The sequence below is a fragment of the Rhinatrema bivittatum genome, chromosome 1 (assembly GCF_901001135.1).
Source record: "Rhinatrema bivittatum chromosome 1, aRhiBiv1.1, whole genome shotgun sequence".
Lineage (NCBI taxonomy): Eukaryota > Metazoa > Chordata > Amphibia > Gymnophiona > Rhinatrematidae > Rhinatrema > Rhinatrema bivittatum.
This window is the reverse complement of record NC_042615.1, coordinates 297,296,239-297,316,375: the sequence shown is the minus strand read 5'-3', so window position 1 is coordinate 297,316,375 and position 20,137 is coordinate 297,296,239. Positions and strand designations below refer to the sequence as shown.

Sequence of the window (20,137 nt, the reverse complement as noted above, 5' to 3'; positions counted from 1 at the left end):
CTCACACTCACATGCTGTCTCACACACACAACTCTCACTCTCAAATGCTTTCTCTCATACATACACACCGTCTCTCTCTTTCACATGCTGTCTCTCTCTTACACACACAGGTTCACTGTGACATGCTGTCTCACAGAAACAGACAGGCTTTCTCACTCTCATATGCTGTCTCACACAAACACACAGGCTATCATTCTCCAATGCTGTCTCATTGTTAGGATTCATGGGTTTTGTGGACCCTTGGCCCAAGGTGGAGGTTCATACTACCTGAGAGGTGGATCCCCACGGGTCCTCACCGTCGGGAGGCAAGGTCAGCTGCAGCAGGGGACACGACTGTAGTTCAGTAGAGTGAGAACGTCCTGCATCACTGCCACGTGATCGCAGGTACCTGCACTGAGATATATTGTGAGGCGTGCTGAGGAACGGGGCGAAGAGGCACAGTTCAGAGGAGTCACAGTACTTAGGCAGGACTGAAGAGATAGTGTACGGGAGCAGGAACCTCCAAGACAGAGGTGCGCTAGGCAGGCCCCAAGGAGCGGGGAGCACGAAGACAGGAACTTCTGCAGGAGTGATGCAGAGATTGTCCCGAGGGGCGGGACAGCGTAGCAACAGAGTCTCTGATGTAGTGACGTAGACTGCCCTGAGGAGTGGGAAAGCGTAGAGTAAAGCCTCAGGTGTAAAGATGTAGAGGCTGCCCCGAGGTGCGGAGAAGCGTAGAGTCAAAGTCTCTGATAGGCAGTGCTTAAGGCAACCCTGAGGAGCAGAGAAGCGAGCAGGCAGGACCTCTGGTGAGGAGTGCAGGAGCTACCCTGAGGAGCAGGGAAGCCTGGAGACCAAGTCTCCCAAAGGAAGCGCAAGCAGGCCTCCGAGGAGTGGGTACCTGAGCAAGAGTCCAAATCAGCAGGTGGAGAGCCAAGGCAGGAACCACGGGTCTGTAGAGACAGGAACAAGCACCAGTGAGGCGAAGGAACTCGTTGCCAAACCAGTTAGCGTAGGCCAAGGGAGGTGCTTATAAATCTCAAACTTGTGATGTCATCAGTTGGGGACGCCCCTGAGGTTCCCGCCATTAGGCCTTTAAACGAAGGCCCGGTGGTGCGTGTGCGTGCCTAGGAAGGCCCTGAGTTGGTGGGTGGGTCAGCGGCGTCCCAGCCACCACGAGGAGTCTTGAGAGCCCGGAGATATGTGGTGGTAGCGGCTAGCCACAGCCGTGAGTTCACCCGGAGAGGAGAGCAGGGCAATACATGACGTGAGTTGGATCGGACGAGGCTGCCCGCAGCCGACGGTCATAACACTCACACAAACTCACATACACACAGGCTCTCCCATGCTGTCTCTCTGATCATACAGGCTCTCACTCCCATGCACAGTCTTTCAACTCACTCTCTCTCACACACACAATCTCCCCACTCACTTTCATATACACACACACATTCTAAAGGGCTTCAGCCTCTCTCTCACCTCTGGGCCTCCTCTTCATAGGTCGCCTTGGGATGGGCTCCGAGGTGTTGATCTACTTGGGCTGCTGCAACGTAGGATCTGCGGCATGCCTACTACTGAGCCTTTTCTTCTTGTGATGCTGCAAGGTGGGATCCGCAATGGCCCTGCTACCGGGCTTTCTCTTCTCGGGCCACCATGAGGTGGGATCCACGGTGGCCCTGCCACAAACACTGCTCCTCTTCTGCATGCAGCTGATGCTCCTCCTCCTTCCTGCCTGTGTGGCTCTGACAATGTCTTTCTTCCGGGGCCGCACAGGCAGGAAGGAGGAGGAGCACCTGGACGTGGCTTTTTCTTTAGGCCGTGGTGGGATGAGCTCCACCATGGCCCCACAGACCTTCCTGCTGTGCACGGGCATCAAGCAGCATAAAAGTAACATCCCCCCCCCCCCCCCCCGACACGAAACGGCTTCATGCTTTTTCTGATGCTGTGGACCCAATCCCACCAGTGGCACCACGGGCCTCCACTTTTTTGGCCGCCAGTGGAATCATGTCCACCAGTCACAACACAGGCCTCTCCCTGCTCCCAATGCTGCCCCAGCGGTTGAGCCACCCTGTGCAATTGCACAGCTTGCATACCCAGTGGCGCTGGGTCTGGTTCTCCCAACCACCCACACCCCTAATACCATTAAAAATAGGTCCACTAAAGGTACTGGATGGGAGAGCATCAGGTGTGGCGTGGCGAGAGGTGTAAACTACAAGCAGATAACTTATGTGGCTAGAATATAGCCTGATAAGTGGCTGCATGTGGCACATTAGTTGTTTAGAGTGCTAACATTATAGTTGGCCATCTAAATGGCTTTTGATTATGGACCTCAGGATATATTATGTAGTAGTATAGAGAGAGTGGTGTCTAGTACAGTGGTTCTCAACCATTTTTCTGTCGTGGCACATCTGACAGATGGTTCTGACATGTGTGACACACTAAACACATGACTGTCACGGGGTTAAATGTAAACATACACTCTGCGTCCACAGGAACCCCCCCTCCCGACCCCCAACAATGGGTGCAGAGCAGAACTAGGACATTCCCTATACAACTTGCCATACAAAAAAGGTATTCTGGTGTCAACTTGATAACAGCAACATAAACTCCCTCTAATACCAAGCGCTATAGCCCTACTTATGAAAAGCAGTTCACTACCAATGCATATCCTATTGAGAAAACAACAAATACCTCACCTTGGTCACACTCAAAACCATCCTTCACCAAATACAGAAAGACCAATTATTACAAATATGGAGACAGAAACTAGAATGAAAACCTGAAAAAGCTACTCTGCATGCATTGCCACTCTAATCTTGCTCTCGCTTTTATTTAACGCATATTCCTTGTTATTCAAAGTTGGTCTTTTTGAGATGTTAATCTAAGTTGTTTTTTAGATGTTCCTTGTTCTATGTAATTGCTCTAGGGCAAGCTGTTTTTGTTTCACTGTAAACCGGTTTGATTTGTATCGAATGCAAGAAGATCAGTATATAAAAATCAAAAATAAATAAATAAATAAATTTGCAAACCTGGAGAAATGGAAACAGAAATATAGCACCTAACACACTCCCAGAACTTGCAATAATGCACACAAACTAATCCATAAAAGTTACACCTGTATTATGAAACACACTCAGACAGTAACAACCCAACCTATGAAATGGCAACACTACAAATATTAAACCAGACCCTAAACACCAATACACCTCCTAAGAATATAAGAACTTGCCATACTGGGTCAGACCGAGGGTCCAACAGTGGCCAATCCAGGCTAAAAATACCGTGGCAAGTACCCCTGTATCTCTCCCTCTCTCGGTCTTACTTAATTTCTCTCTGCCTCTTTTTAAAAAGTACTCTTTTCTTTTCAAAGGGGCAGCAGTGATTGGTAAAAGTCTCATCAGCATTCGATCCCCTGCCTCTCCTAAGCTCCAAGCAGGTATCGCTCAACCAAACTCTGAAACAAAAGCCTACAATTGATTATTTTAAATTACAATAATGTTCCATAGGTTGACTAAGAAAAGTTACATTCTAATATCTTCCTCTTTACAGTAATATCCACTTGGCATCACAGTGGATGACTTTTCCAATACCTTTTAACTTGCAGTTACTGGACCCAGTCTCCCCTACTTATTAACAGTTCAAAGGGAAATACAAAAATACAAGTGCCCATCATAAAAAGGTTGATTATACACTTTTTTAAAATTAACATATGCTGACTTTAACCCTTAGGCATTTCCTCTGTGACTGACAAACAAAAACTCTGCAAAGAATTGTTTATATGTCACCATTTGTCCTTTGAACTTAGGAACTGCTGGCAGGGGGAGAAACATTTAGCTTAATAAATGCATCTACAAATCACTGACTTATTAGCAGGCCTGCTTTTTAATTTGTATCTCCTAATAAGAGGTATATTGGTGTTCTAGGGCAAGGGAGTTCCCAACCTTTTTTGAGAGCATAGATACCTTTTCAAACTCCAAAATTTTGGTGCATCCCAACATGCTTCCCTTTAATTTTTACATGTAGTTATGCTACATATGGAAAAGTATAACAAAGAAATAATCATTCATACTATGTAAAGCATATTAAATAATCCTTACTGATATAAATTGAATATATATATATATACTGTATAATTGCAGAGCACAGCAGTAAATGTGCAAGAATGTACTTGTATTCAGTAATTTATATAGTGTAAGTATAATCAACCACATAGCTACATTTGTCTAGATATGGAGGAATTGGTGGGGATGGACTGGTGGAGGAAGACAGAGATTGGCAAGAATGGACTTGTGGACGGAGAGAGAGAGAGACAGATAGTGTGGTGAGGATGGATTGTTGGATGGGAGGAGAGAGAGAGAGACAGAGTGAGAGCGTGAGACTGTCCAGAATGAACTGGTAGAAAAAAATAGAGCAACTGGCCAGGATGGGCTTGTGGAGAGAAGAGAGGAGTAACTGGCGGAGATGGACCAGTGAAGGGAGAGAGAGACATATGGGCAGGGATGGACTAGTGGAGAGAGATAGATAAACTGGCAGGAATGGACCAGTGAAGGAAGAGAGCCTGAGTGGTGGGAATGGACTAGTGGAGGGGGTGATGCAGACTACTGGGGATAATTTGATGGAGGTGGAGAGATTAGTGGGTATGATCTGGTGGAGGGAGAGATGGGGACTGGTTGGGATGGACTCTGGGGCAGAGAAAGAGACTGGTGGGGAAGGAGGGATGTTTGAAACAGGCCCACATCACTAGAAGGGATAGTTGGAGAGAGGTTTAGTGCACATATTTCCCCAACCCGCTCTCCCCCCAATACGGTACATTTTTATTTTCTCTCACCTATGGCTTTTTCCAAATGTGGCTCCTCTCCCAGGATCCCTTCCTGAATTTCTTTCTTCTGCCTCCATGACCTTTCCTTTCCTCACCTTTCTGCCCTCCCCCCACCCCTGCCTATTTTCCTTTTCTCTCCCTCCTGCCCTGCTTACCTTCATCTTTGGCCCCTTCCCAAGTGCCTTCCCTCCTGACCTTTCCCCAAAACACCTTCCCTCCTGCCCCACTTCCCCTCACCCATTGCCCCTTCTTTCCATCCTCCCCTGTGTCTCCTATCCTCTCCCTCCTGCCCTCCCCCTAGGACTCCTGTTGCCTGGCTTCCTGTCACTCATTACCCTTTCGCGAGTACTGCCCCCTTGGCAGCTTTCCAAGGGTCTTCCCTGCTGCCCTATGTCACCGGTCCTTTCCCTCCTGCCTCTCTTCCCCTCAGTAATGGCCTCTTTTTAAGTGCATCCCTGTCCCCACCTTCCCTAATACCTGCCCTTTGCACCCCACTCCATCCTCCTATGACCCTTCCCTTCCCTCCCCCCCACCCACCCTATGTGGTCCCTCTCCCCATTCTGATCCTTTTGCCCTCCCCCTATGGCTCCTTTTAGTACTGCCTCCCCCCTCCCCCCACATTCCCATATTAAAGTTACTTAGTCTGTCAAGCCTGAGCTTGCTGTTGGTGCAGAAGCAATTTTTGGTGCGCCTCCAAGCTTCTACTCAACATGGGACAGGACTCTCAGGGGCCTTTCATCATGGCAGAACCAGGTTTTCAGCAGCAGCTCTTCTCTCCCCTGTGCCCCTCCCCTTCCTCTTCTTAGGGTGGGACTGGGCTTCTAGCAGGGCAATTTCCTGCACTTTTTCAGGTCTCTCCTCATGGCAGGACTGGGCTTTCAGTTCAGTGACAATGATGTGCTCCACTCTTCTAGGCCTAAGCTTTCAGCAGCAATGTTCATCTTCTTCTTTTCCTGGCACCAACCAGGCTCCTGGCAGCAATTAGCCCTGCTCCTCCCTCTTAGCAGCGCAGACCAGGCTCCGTGTTGGGGATTCCCTGCATTCCTCTCCTCCTACAGGCAGCACCCACTGGGTGCAGACCCTGCTCTTTTTCTGAGCAGCTGCATTTCTCCTGGAGTGGACCCTGTTATGGTTTGGCAGACTCCATCTGTGAACCACAGATTGGAAACCACTGTCTAAGGCACTCTGCAATATTTGCCAGATTTTTGTTGTTTTACCTTCCAGCTGGCCAAGTCCTAAGGTTAAAATAGACATCCCCTTTCATGTGTTCACCCACTCCTCGGCTTCCAGCTCTACAGATTCAGATAACTTTATTGGGATGACAAAACGATAGACATAATGATTAAAATAAATGGGTAGGAAAAGAAGGAGGAAAAATTACAAAATGGCAATATGCCAAGTAAAAGTACAGGTCTCAGTGCTGGACCATATTGTCCCTGCTGCTAGAATCGCCGTTTCTCTTTTCCCCCGGCTTATAAAGAGTTTTTCGACATCTGTGCACAACATCCGACAGGAACTGGAGCTGCCTATGTACTGTCAATGTGGAAGAGAAGCGTCCAATGGAAGCGGGCGGTGGGCGGGGCATCAGTGCTTTTGGTTTGGCAGGTCGGGGTAGTGCAGAGAGAGCCGAGCCCTGGACGAGTGGCGGGTGATAGAGGGTGCAAGCGGGGGGAATGGGCTACAGGTGGCTCCTGCGCTTGTTGCCCCTGGCGGGCGGGCTCCCGGACGGTGCCTCTTTGCTTCTGGGCTCCCTGCTCTTCCTGGCCGGGTACTTGCTGCTGCAGCACCTCTGGACCTTCCACCGGGCTGTGTCCCGGAACGTGCCCCCGGGGCCCCGGCCCTGGCCCTTCCTGGGCAACTTCTGCTCTCTGCTGCTGCCGGGGCTAGCGGGCGAGGGCCAGTTGCCGGTCAGCCGGAGGGGCGTCCTCCTCTTCCCGCACATCGTCCTGACCGATTTAGCCCGAACCTACGGCAACGTCTTCAGCCTCTTCATCGGCAGCCGCTTGGTGGTCCTCCTCAACGACTTCGAGACGGTGAAGGAGGCGCTGGTGACCCATGCCGATGTCTTCTCCGACCGGCCTAACCTGGCCATGGTCATCCACGTCACACAGCAGAAGGGTAAGAGCTCGGGGGAGCCGGGATTAGACTCTCCTACCGGGGCTTTGGAGATGGGAGTGGGCAGATTGGAGCCGGTAGATCCCTGCCAGAAACTGCAGCTTTTTAGTTCCTTTCAGCTCCTGCTGCTCTCACCGTGTCCCCTTGGTTGACTGTACACACGCGCATTTGTGATTGGGGCTATCTCTGTGGACGCATTGGTCTGCATGATAGGAGAACCTCCTGAAATAAAAGCAACTTGCCAAATTTCGGTCATATCGGTACATGGAGAATAAGGTGAAACTGCTGCTTATTGGGGATGCAGAATATTAAACAGGTAACTGATAAGTATGCTACAGGTGTCGTTTCGTTTTAAGCTTTGGAGGAGCTGGGGCCCCAGAACTCCCCCACCCTTCCGGGAGTGTGCACTGGGAGCTGACACTACTTGCTGTGAGGACAGGCGAGAGTGAGGTGAGTCCTAGGCTGATTTTGGCGCTTCCAGTCTGTGGCCCTGACAGGGGGGCTCATCATGGTGCGGATCCAGCTCTGTCAGGTCAGATAAGTTTGAAGTGCTGCTGCTGCTGCTTCTCTCAGCTGCCAGCTCCCCGCAGTCTCCAGTTCCTCGTTCCAATCAGGTACAGTATTGACCCTTTTCTGCCCCGTGTTTGACAGTGTTTAAACATGTTAATCTATTGAAATTAAAATGGTTAACCGATAATTTTTTAAAGGATATTTACATCCCTGCCAGGGCCGGTGCAAGGGTATTAGGCACCCTAGGCAATCCTTACAGCCTGCCTCCCCCCCCCCCCCCCCATACACAATTTTAAATTATGCATTTATAACAACATATTTTACATGAAAAATTACATTCTGAGGTAAAATGAATATACACTTTTATTTATTTATTAATTTATTTTTATATATCGACATTCATTGGGGTATACCACATCGGTTTACATATAAACAAGGAGTATAACAAGACAGGGAGTCTTATTATTTACATTGAACGGCATGGAAAACACGTAGTAAATAATAATTGTTAAAAAGACAAACTTGAGATTAAAAATCTAAAAGAGAAACAGTAGTGAACGATATGAAACTTGAATTTGTAAAAGGTGTAACAGAAGTGAACTGGGCTTAACGGTGTAACGGTAGTGAACTAAGGAGGGGAGGGAGTAAGGATGTATAAGAAATATTAGGTAATATTACATGATTGCCGTGGGGTATTTGTTGCGTCCGTCGCTGCTCGACGCCCTCACTCTGCCCTCTCTACCTCTGTGGTGACTCCCTCTGGGTCTGATGGACGGCTGGCTGCCGCGGCGTCTCCATGCCGTCTCCCTCCGGCGTCCCCGGACCGGCTCGACGTTGCAGATCCGCCATGTTTGCCTGATGGCCTAGGGCGTGCACGCGCTCGGATTGAAGTACCAGCAAGGGCGCGAACCTCAGGGGCGTCCCCCTGAGATGACGTCATCCGCTTCCAATATTTAAAGGTCTCTGATATCGCTAGCAAATCGAGTTAGCAAGGGCAAGTTATACATACTGGAACTCCTTACGGAAGGAGATCGTTACCCAAGCTACTCTGCCTCCTCGGACTTATCAGAGGTACCCGCTCCTCTGGGGCCTCGCTCTTTTCTTTACTTTCAGATTACAGATAGGAACCGGAACTCACTCCTCGAGGGCCCATGTTCCTGGACACTCTGAAGATTCTCTACTGCTTGGAAGCTATTGCTGTCTTAAGGAGATTTCGCCCATCATATGCATGCCTACGACTCCAGCAATGCCAGGACTGCTGCCCCAATACGCATCCTTCGGGGATGTGTTCTCCAAAGAAGCGGCTGATATTCTTCCTGCATAGGCCCTATGACTGTGCCATAAGACTGAAGCCCAACACTGAGCCACCGAAAGGAAGAGTGTACCCTCTCTCAGCTCTCGAGAATAAAGCAATGTTGGAATACATTGAAGAAACTCTCCAGAAAAGTTTTATCTGACCATCAAAGTCGCCAGCCGGCGCAGGCTTTGTCTTTGTGGGGAAGAAGGACGGTACCCTATGTCCATGTATCGATTACAGAGGTGTAAATGAAATCACGATCAAAGACCGCACTTATCCACATTAAATTTCATCTGCCATTTGGATGCCCAATTTTCCAGTCTCACAAGGTCCTCCTGCAATTTATCACAATCTGATTTCTGAAGAAATGTGAAGTTCTGTGGTTTGCCTGAATAGTTAAGTGCTTTAGAAAAGAAAACATGGAACAAATACTGCAGGTCCTTGCAGCAGGATAGCAGTAACTACAGACAGTGATGAAGAATCAGATCACCCAGCAGCAAGCACTGCAAGAACAGATTACCCAACAACAACTGTTGCTAACCCAGATAGCCCAAGCGGTGCAAGCCGCCATGACCACCTCCTTTGTCAAAATTAATACTCAAGATAACCAGTGAGAAGACCCTGATTGCTTTCTGAAGAACTTTGAAAGAACAGCTCAACTAGCAGGCTGGCCAGAATATACATGGATTACTTATCTGGGTAACCTACTTACAGATAGCAGTCAGATTGCCTTCTAAGCCGCCCCTCCAGATGGATGGCCAACTACACAGAAGTCAAAGCAGCCATCCTTGAGAGAGCGGGGTTTACCCAAGAAGCCTATCGGAAACACTTTCAACAGGGAATCCTCTAATCTGGGGAGAAGCCTTCGTAGCTTCTTCTACAGGCTTAATTAATTTATTTAAAAATATTTAACCTGCTTGTTCCGTTTAAACGTTCACAGCAGTTTACACAATATTACAGATGCAATCATAAACAAATGTGAGAACTGGTTCAAATGACTAGAAACAGACAGTTATGTTGTGCTTGGTGGTGGACCTTTGTCCTAGAGCAGTGGAGAATGGCTCCCTGGTAGGGACCAGGAAGCACCTGCCCCCCAGGGGGTGGAGCACTGGAGGAGACAGAGGCTAGGATGAGCTTCACCACTGGAAGCCCGCAGTCCCCCCCGGGTGGAGTCCGTAGGGACCCGGGCCGCTTGGACTTAGGTGGGCCTTGCAGGATCTCCTGGAGAGGTAGTAGACAGGCGTGCCCACGGACAGCAAGGGAGCACGGTCTGACTCGAGACTGTAGGTCTGATGCAGCGAGGAAGACCAGAGCAGCATAGGTGATGACAAGGCAAGGGACAGAGCCAGAATCAGAAGACGTGGTCAATGGCAGCTGAGGTCAGAATCCGAGGATCAGTCTGAGGAGTAGTCAACGAGGCAGGGGTCAGATTCCGGAGGTCAGAACAGGTTACAAGGCAGGCAGAGATCAGGATCCAGGCAGCAGACAGAATGGTCAAGGAACAGGCTGAGGTCAGTACCAGAGAGACTGTCCGAGGTACTACCTGGGGAGACGGGACAGACGGATGCTGGAACAAGGCTGGAACAGAAGGAAGCTGGAACAAGACTGTGAACTCGGAAGCAAACTGGTACACTTACAGTACCGACCCGATTGCCAAGGCAAGGAAGTGCAGGCAAGAACTTCATTATATTGGGCATTCAATCAGGGCGCGCCGCGGAGCTATGACCCGGCCCTGGCCCTATAAGAGACTGGGCAGAGCGCATGCACGCATGCGCGTAGGGGCGTGGCCAACACCACTGGAGACGCCGAACTCCGGCGTGAGGCCTGGTGCGTAGTGGAAGGCCCAACGACTGCCGCCGTGGGACACCGAGGACTGGAGGAGCTCACAGCTGCCGCTGGGGAGGCCGACCCGTGACCTGCAGAGGAACCAACGAGGTGAGTAGGCCTGGGCATGGATGGGGCGCATAACAGTACCCCCCCCCCCCCCCTTCTAGGCCTCCCTCTACGCGGTCTTGGCTTAGGATAAGTCCTATGGAAGGTTCTGAGGAGCTCTTTATCGAGAATGTTGTGGGAAGGTTCCCATGAGTTCTCCTCAGCCCCATAACCCTCCCAGGCTAAGAGGTATTCCCATCTACCTCGATGCTGACGGACGTTGAAGACCTCTCTTACCTGGAGAGATGAGTCTGGTTCAGTAGATATCCACAGAGGTGAAGGGTCTCTACGAGAGGGCCAGGAGAGGACCAAAGGCTTCAACAGTGAGACATGGAATGTGTTGTGGATACCCATGGCACGAGGTAGCTGGAGCTGATAAGACACTGCTCCCACTCTTCGAAGCATTGGAAACGGGCCGATGTACTTGGGAGCCAGGCGATGAGAATAAGTCTCAACCTTATGTGGCGGGTGCTTAACCACACCTTCTGACCAGGGCGGAAGAGTGGAGCGGGACATCTTTGGCATCAGAAGTATGCTTGGAACGTTCAGCGGCCTGGGTAAGGCATTCTTTGTCTTGATTCCACACCTGACGAATGGTATGGGCCATGGATTGCGCAGCTGGAAAAGGAACAGTCAGCGGAACTGGAAGTGGCAGCCGAGGTTGTCGTCCGAATACCACGGAGAACGGAGATACATCGGTGGCAGCAGCAATGTGGGTATTGTGCGACAGCTCAGCCCAGGGTAGTAGATCAGACCTTTTGTCCTGCTGATCATTCACGTAGGAACAGAGGAATGTTTTCAAGGTTTGGTTGGTCCTTTCAGCTTGACCATTGGCCTGTGGGAGATAGGCCAACGTGAAACTCAAGGCAATGTTAAACTTCTTACATAGGGAGCACCAGTACCTGGTGGCAAACTGTGGTCCTCAGTTGGATATAATCTCCTTTGGGAGTCCATGGAGACAGAAAATGTGTTTCAGAAACAACTTGGCTAATTCTGGGAATGAAGTGACCCGTTTTCGCAAAATGGTCAATGATGACCCAGATTACGGTATTGTTCTGAGACGGAGGCAGGGCTGTGATAAAGTCCGTTGAGATGCTGGAACATACTCGGTAGATGCTGGAAGTGGTTGGAGTAGGCCCCAAGGCCGCCCGGTAGGCGGCTTCTGTTGGGCACAGATGGGATATGAATCTACATAGTTACGAGAGTCTTAAGAACATAAGAAATTGCCATGCTGGGTCAGACCAAGGGTCCATCTGTTTCCAACAGAGGCCAAAACCAGGCCACAAGAACCTGGCAATTACCCAAACACTAAGAAGAACCCATGCTACTGATGCAATTAATAGCAGTGGCTATTCCCTAAGTATAATTGATTAATAGCCATTAATGGACTTCTCCTCCGAGAACTTATCCAAACCTTTTTTGAACCCAGCTACACTAACTGCACTAACCACCTCCTCTGGCAACAAATTCCAGAGCTTTATTGTGCGTTGCTTGAAAAAGAATTTTCTCCGATTAGTCTTAAATGTGTTACTTGCTAACTTCATGGAATGCCCCCTAGTCCTTCTATTATTCGAAAGTGTAAATAACTGAGTCACATCTACTCGTTCAAGACCTCTCATGATCTTAAAGACCTCTATCATATCCCCCCTCAGCCGTCCCTTCTCCAAGCTGAACAGCCCTAACCTCTTCAGCCTTTCCTCATAGGGGAGCTGTTCCATCCCCTTTATCATTTTGGTTGCACTTCTCTGTACCTTCTCCATCACAACTATATCTTTTTTGAGATGCGGCGACCAGAATTGTACACAGTATTCAAGGTGTGGTCTCACCATGGAGCGATACAGAGGCATTATGACATTTTCCGTTCTATTAACCATTCCCTTCCTAATAATTCCTAACATTCTATTTGCTTTTTTGACTGCTGCAGCACACTGAGCCAACGATTTTAAAGTATTATCCACTATGATGCCTACATCTTTTTCCTGTGTGGTAGCTCCTATTATGGAACCTAACATCGTGTAACTACAGCAAGGATTATTTTTCCCTATATGCAACACCTTGCACTTGTCCACATTAAATTTCATCTGCCATTTGGATGCCCAATCTTCCAGTTTTACAAGGTCCTCCTGTAATGTATCACAGTCTGCTTGTGATTTAACTACTCTGAATAATTTTGTATCATCCGCAAATTTGATAACCTCACTCGTCGTATTCCTTTCCAGATCATTTATATATATATATATATATATATATATATATATATTGAAAAGCACCGGTCCAAGTACAGATCCCTGAGGCACTCACTGTTTACCCTTTTCCACTGAGAAAATTGACCATTTAATCCTACTCTCTGTTTCCTGTCTTTTAACCAGCTTGTAATCCACGAAAGGACATCGCCTCCTCTCCCATGACTTTTTAGTTTTCATAGAAGCCTCTGAAAATCCAAATACACTACATCTACCGGTTCACCTTTATCCACATGTTTATTAACCCCTTCAAAAAAATGAAGCAGATTTGTTAGGCAAGACTTCCCTTGGGTAAACCCATGTTGACTGTCCCATTATATCATGTATTTCTATATGCTCTACGATTTTGATCTTGAGAATAGTTTCCACTATTTTTCCCGGCACTGAAGTCAGGCTCACTGGTCTATAGTTACCTGGATCGCCCCTGGAGCCTTTTTTAAATATTGGGGTTACATTGGCCACCCTCCAGTCTTCAGGTACAATGGATGATTTTAATGATAGGTTACCAATTTTAACTAATAGATCAGAAATTTCATTTTTTAGTTCCTTCAGAACCCTAGGATGCATACCATCCGGTCCAGGTGATTTGCTACTCTTTAGTTTGTCAATCTGGCCTACTACATCTTCCAGGTTCACAGTGATTTCATTCAGTTCGTTTGAGTCATCACCCCTGAAAACCATCTCTGGAACTGGTATCTCCCCAACATCCTCATTAGTAAACATGGAGGCAAATAATTCATTTAGTCTTTCTGCAATGGCCTTATCTTCCCTAAGAGCCCCTTTAATCCCTCTGTCATCTAATGGTCCAACCGACTCCCTCACAGGTTTCTTGCTTTGGATATATTTAAAAAAGATTTTATTATGCGTTTTTGCCTCTATGGCCAACTTCATTTCAAATTCTCTCTTCGCCTGTCTTATCAATGTTTTATACTTACCTTGACAATGCTTATGTTTTATCGTATTTTCTTCAGATGGATCCTTCTTCCAATTTTTGAAGGATGTTTTTTTTGGCTAAAATAGCCTCATTCACCTCATCTTTTAACCATGACGGTAATCGTTTTGCCTTCCTTCTACCTTTCTTAATGCGCGGAATACATATGGACTGCGCCTCTAGGATTGTATTTTTAAACAATGTCCAAGCCTGTTGAACACTTTTAACCTTTGCAGTTGCACCTTTCAGTTTTTTTCTAACTATTTTCCTCATTTTATCAAAGTTTCCCTTTTTAAAATTTAGTGTTAGAGCTGTAGATTTACTTATTGTCCCCCTTCCAGTTATTAGTTTAAATTTGATCATGTTATGATCACTGTTGCCAAGTGGCCCCACCACCGTTACTTCTTTCACCAAATCTTGCGTTCCACTAAGAATTAAATCTAAAATAGCTCCCTCTCTTGTTGGTTCCTGAGCCATTTACTCCATGAAGCAATCATTTATTACATCCAGGAACTTTATGTCTCTAGCAAGTCCTGATGTTACATTTACCCAGTCAATATTGGGGTAATTGAAATCTCACACAAAACGCTGGTGCAGGACAAATGTTCAATCACCATTCAGTGGTGTACTTTAATAGTTTCCAAGAAGGCAGAATACGAGGGTTCAAACCGGCAACTCCATAAATTCAAAATCAACCATATAATCAGAGGTCCCCCGACACGGACCCGTGTTTCGCCAGGCTGCGTCGGGGGGGACCAAAGGTACAGTCAAATCTAAAAGTATAAACAAAAGTATATATTAGAATGGTGAACAAGGAAGGCTACATAATACAACCGTAACAAACATGTACATACCTTTAAATAAGTACCCGGAGCGCGCAGGCTCACACAGGTGACAGCTATTTAAACGTATAATGGCGCGAACGCGACAACTCACGCGAGAGCTGTCAAGATAACAGATATGAGCGGATCCGTCCCGGCCCCATGACAAGCTAGTAGAACAGATTCCATTCAATCTCTCTATTAAGGCCTTGGGGAATTAATGGCTACCGATGATTATACGTTTAGTTACTCTGAAGCGGCAGTGAACGCGGTTCTCACTACGAGTTTATTCTTCGAAGACGCGGCTTCGGACTCCGTCGCCCCCGTCTCATGGACGGAACTTATTAACGCGCAGAAGCGCCTGACTAGAGCGGAACTTCACTCTTCCACTCTTATCGAGTACTGCCGTACTCGGAGGATCCCTCGGGGACTTCGTATGCAAAAGCACCACGACTTCACACGGACAATTCTAGTTTTCTAGCATGCTGGAATAAAATCCTGAACAAGTGTTCCCTGGACCTTATGGTCCTTATTATAGAAACTAACAAGGAGCTGATTGAGCAGCTTAAAGAAGAAGTGTCACAAAAATTGGACAGCATTAAACATTCAACAGTAGTGGAAACATTTGATCAGCAATTACAGGAGTTCCAAGAGAATTTGTCTAAATTTCGCACCGACCTTAAGGCGGTTAAGTTTAGCAAATTCCAACGAGACGCTACGGACTACCACACGGGATACGTCTATAAATGGATGAACCAGAAGCCCTCCAAGAAGGTGACATTTGCCGAGGACACTTCCTCTGGGGACTCTTCTGCGGAAGAATCAAGGTCCCAACTACATCGGGGACCTTCTCGTCGCACTCGGGGTCCGCAAGCTCACGAGAATATTCCAGCTCCGACATCTCTCGATCAAGGCTCTACTGTACCCCTGGATACAGCCTCTTCTGGACAGTTTGCATCTTCACGTTATTCATCCATAGCCGCGTCTTTTTTAGACTCGGGCCACAATCAACGGAACACTCGCAGTACGCGCCCGAGGGGCGCCCCGATCCCGCAACGGGCACAGAGACAGACGCGCGCAACGCAACCGCAAGCGGATCCGTGGCAATAAATCCTTCGTCTATTAGGAGTCTTACAGACATGAATTGTGAAACAGTCTTTAATTTATCTTCTCGTACTCTCTCTGAGAATGAACTTCAGCTCCTACGCAGGGGGTTGTCGTTTGTTCCCACGGTTAAGGGTGATGTGTTTGACGTATTCACACACCTTCACCGGTTCTTTAGAATACTTCGATTGAAACTGTTCTTTAAAGACTCCCTCCCTGCTGTTGATATGTCTGTGGTCCGTCCTAGGTCGCGGTGGATCCCTCCCGGCCCTACTGATGTATCCCTGGGGGCGTTTGAACGACTAGTGTGTAAGGATGTATTAGAGATTTTTTCCCGTAAAAAATTTGTGCGGTTTAATCTGTCTAAAGTGGAATCATTAGCACTGTCTGGGTTAGCGAGGGACTCATCTATCACCATAAAACCGGCTGACAAGGGGGGTGGTATTGTTGTTCAGGACCGTTCTGCATATAATCATGAAGAACTTCGACAACTACATGACCGGGAATTCTACACATCTCTATCCAATGACCCTACGGATCAGTTGAAGGATATGATTGGACAAGTGGTTCAGGAGGCAGCTGACAGACACATGATCACTTTAAAAGAAGTAAAATTTCTTACTACACCATATCCCATAATGCCTCAATTTTATACCTTACCAAAGATCCATAAGACTTTAGACCATCCTCCTGGCCGGCCTATTGTTGCAGGCATTGGTTCGCTTCTCGAACCGCTTTCACAGTTTGTTGACCTTTTCCTTAAACCATTTGTTCCACAAATTCAATCATACATACGGGACTCGATGCATTTGATTACTATCTTATCAGAGCTGGTCCCCCCTACAGAACCTTTTTTCTTGGTCACTTTAGACGTGGTATCCCTGTATTCCAATATTCCGCAACAGGAGGCCCTCCAAGTGGTTTCTGATACCTTGGAAAAACGGCCACGTCCCCATCGCATTTCCACTCAGTTTTTAGTCGAGCTATCTGAACTGGCCCTCACAAAAAACTTTTTTCAGTTTCAGGACTTGTTTTTTCAACAGATAAAAGGGACAGCCATGGGGGCCACTATGGCCCCTAGTTTGGCTTGTCTCTATATGGACCAGTTTGAATGTCAACATATCTATCCTTCACAGTGGTTCTCTTTCATTTTCATGTGGCGTCGATACATAGACGATGTCTTACTTATCTGGAGGGGCACTGATGTTCAGTTCTTTGTCTTCCTTGATTGGTTAAATTCTTTAAGTTCACACATTCAGTTTAACTTTAACATACACCCGAGTTCTATTGCGTTTTTGGACATCATGATTACTGCAGAGGCACAAGGATTTGTGACTACATTATACCGTAAGGTCACTGATCGCAATACACTCCTACAATATCAGAGTTGTCATCCCCGTCCTTTGCGTGATAACATCCCGACGGGACAGTTTTTACGGCTTCGCCGTTTGTGTTCCACTCGGTCTGAATATATGATACAAGCTCGTACCATGCTTAGTCGCTTTCTGGAGCGTGGTTACCCGTATAGGGTGATCAAGAGAGCCTACAAACGGGCTCTGTATGCTGACCGTGATTGGTTATTTAGTTCGGGGGCCAGCTCTCAAGATGAGTCCAATAATTGTATACTTCCTTTTTCTATTATGGGGAGTGCTATTGCATCTATGATCAGACGGCATTGGGCTGCTTTAGCACTGACAGATCTTCTGCATAGTCCCCTCCGTTTTACATATAAGCGTGGTAGAAACTTAAGGGATAGACTAGTACACACTGCCTCATTTTCTGTATCGTCTGATAGTCTGGGGGTACATGGCCCATGTGGACATTGCACTATGTGTAGCCACACTGAGCAAATGACTGGGTTTACACACCCTACCACCGGGCGAGTGTTTAAATTACGTTCTCCCTCTGACTGTCTTACCAAAGGCGTGGTCTATATAGTGAGATGCCCGTGTCCTCTACTCTATGTAGGCAAAACAACACGCATGCTAAAAACACGCATGATTGAACATTGTTCGAATATCCGCCTGCATAGGGTAGATGAACCTTTGGTTTCTCATTGGATTGACTTTGGCCACTCCATTTCTGACTTTAGCTTTACGGTCATTGAAGTGGTTCCCCGCCCTGTTCGGGGTGGTGATTTCTCAATGTTCCTCGGGCGTCGTGAGCAGAAGTGGATTTTTACCCTCAACACCGTGGTTCCCCAAGGCCTTAATAGAGAGATTGAATGGAATCTGTTCTACTAGCTTGTCATGGGGCCGGGACGGATCCGCTCATATCTGTTATCTTGACAGCTCTCGCGTGAGTTGTCGCGTTCGCGCCATTATACGTTTAAATAGCTGTCACCTGTGTGAGCCTGCGCGCTCCGGGTACTTATTTAAAGGTATGTACATGTTTGTTACGGTTGTATTATGTAGCCTTCCTTGTTCACCATTCTAATATATACTTTTGTTTATACTTTTAGATTTGACTGTACCTTTGGTCCCCCCCGACGCAGCCTGGCGAAACACGGGTCCGTGTCGGGGGACCTCTTATTATATGGTTGATTTTGAATTTATGGAGTTGCCGGTTTGAACCCTCGTATTCTGCCTTCTTGGAAACTATTAAAGTACACCACTGAATGGTGATTGAACATTTGTCCTGCACCAGCATTTTGTGTGTCTTACTTATGTGCATGGTTCTGCTTCTTCTGCATTTGGTAATTGAAATCTCCCATTATTATTGCACTGCCAAATTGGTTTGCTTCCCTGATTTCTCTTAGCATTTCATCATCTGTCTGACCATTTTGTCCAGGTGGACGGTAGTATACTCCTATCACTATACTCTTACCCAACACACATGGGATTTCTACCCATATAGATTCTACTGAACATTTAGTCTCTTGTATGATCTTTATCCTGTTGGACTCTATACCCTCCCGGACATAAAGTGCCACACCCCCACCAAGTTGATCCTCCCTATCATTGCGATATAATTTGTACCCTGATATAGCACTGTCCCATTGGTTATCCTCCTTCCACCAAGTCTCTGTGATGCCAATTATGTCAATCTCATCATTTGCTGCTATACACTCTAACTCTCCCATCTTACTTCTTAGACTTCTGGCATTGGCATACAGACATTTCAAAGTGTGGTTTTTGTTTGTTTGAACAACCTGCTTTTCAGTTGTTTGGGATAATTCGGAAATCATTAGCTTTGGTGATTTTTTACATATAGGCATATGAACTATGTTTGCTTTTGATGGAACCTCTCTGTTGGGATGCCCTAACTCTCCTGTTTCATTAGTATCCTTCAAGGATACATTTCTCTGAACAATGCACTGCTGAGTGACTGTCGGCTTTCCCCCTTGTTCTAGTTTAAAAGCTGCTCTATCTCCTTTTTGAAAGTTAGTGCCAGCAGCTTGGTTCCACTCTGGTTAAGGTGGAGCCCGTCCTTTCGGAAAAGTCTCCCCTTTCCCCAAAAGTTTTCCCAGTTCCTTACAAAGCTGAACCCCTCTTCCCTGCACCATCGTCTCATCCACGCATTGAAACTCTGGAGCTCTGCCTGCCTCTGGGGACCTGTACGTGGAACAGGAAGCATTTCAGAGAATGCCACCCTGGAGGTTCTGGATTTCAGCTTCCTACCTAAAATCCTAAATTTGGCTTCCAGAACCTCTCTCCCACATTTTCCTATGTCTTGCACCATGTTGGGCCACCAGTGGTATCTTCGCAACATCTCTAGTGTCCTGGCACGACCCGGGTGTCCTGCCAACTTGGAATCATGAGCCCATTTTAGAACTCGCTCACGTAATCTACGTGGAACGACGGTTTTCCCAGCTGGAACTGTAGTGGTCACGGCAAAGGATACGCAGGCAGGATCTATGATGTAACTGGGAATGTCAGGAACATCCTCAGGTTCAAAGGATCTTGATAGAGCATCAGCACAGAGGTTCTTGGAAGCTGGGCGATAACATAGAATGAAGTTGAACCGTTCAAAGAAGAGCGCCCATCGGGCTTGTCGAGGATTCAAGAGTTGAGCTTCTTTAAGGTGCTCAAGATTCTTATGGTCGGTGAAAATGGTAAATTTGTGTTGCACCCCTTCCAACCAGGGGCGCCACTCTTGGAGTGCCAACTTGACGACGAGAAGTTCTCTGTCACCAACACTGTAGCGCTGCTCTGTAGGAGAGAACTTGTGTGAGTAGAATGAACAAGGTATCAATTTACCCTTGGGAGAAAACGGCTTAAGATTGCTCCTGCTCCAATTGCAGAGGCGTCGACTTCGACAAAGAATGGATGTCTTGGGTCTGGATGCTGAAGACAAGGACCGGAACAGAAAGCTTCTTTGAGTGTCTGAAAGGCGGCTTGTGCTTTGGGAGTCCACACACCAGTGTTAGCCCCTTTCTTGGTCATG

General features: G+C 47.4%; 1 protein-coding gene across 2 annotated transcripts in view; it reads left to right on the top strand.

The window, feature by feature from the left end:
* The first annotated feature begins 6,396 nt into the window (after window positions 1-6,396).
* Window positions 6,397-20,137, top strand: part of LOC115088467 (cytochrome P450 2U1) — a 79,554-nt gene continuing 65,813 nt past the window's right edge. For both annotated transcript variants that reach the window (XM_029596750.1, XM_029596743.1), the window contains exon 1: window positions 6,397-6,916. In XM_029596750.1, the coding sequence (XP_029452610.1) occupies window positions 6,472-6,916 (445 nt within the window). In that variant the 5' untranslated portion in view covers window positions 6,397-6,471. The remainder of the gene's footprint in view (window positions 6,917-20,137) is intronic.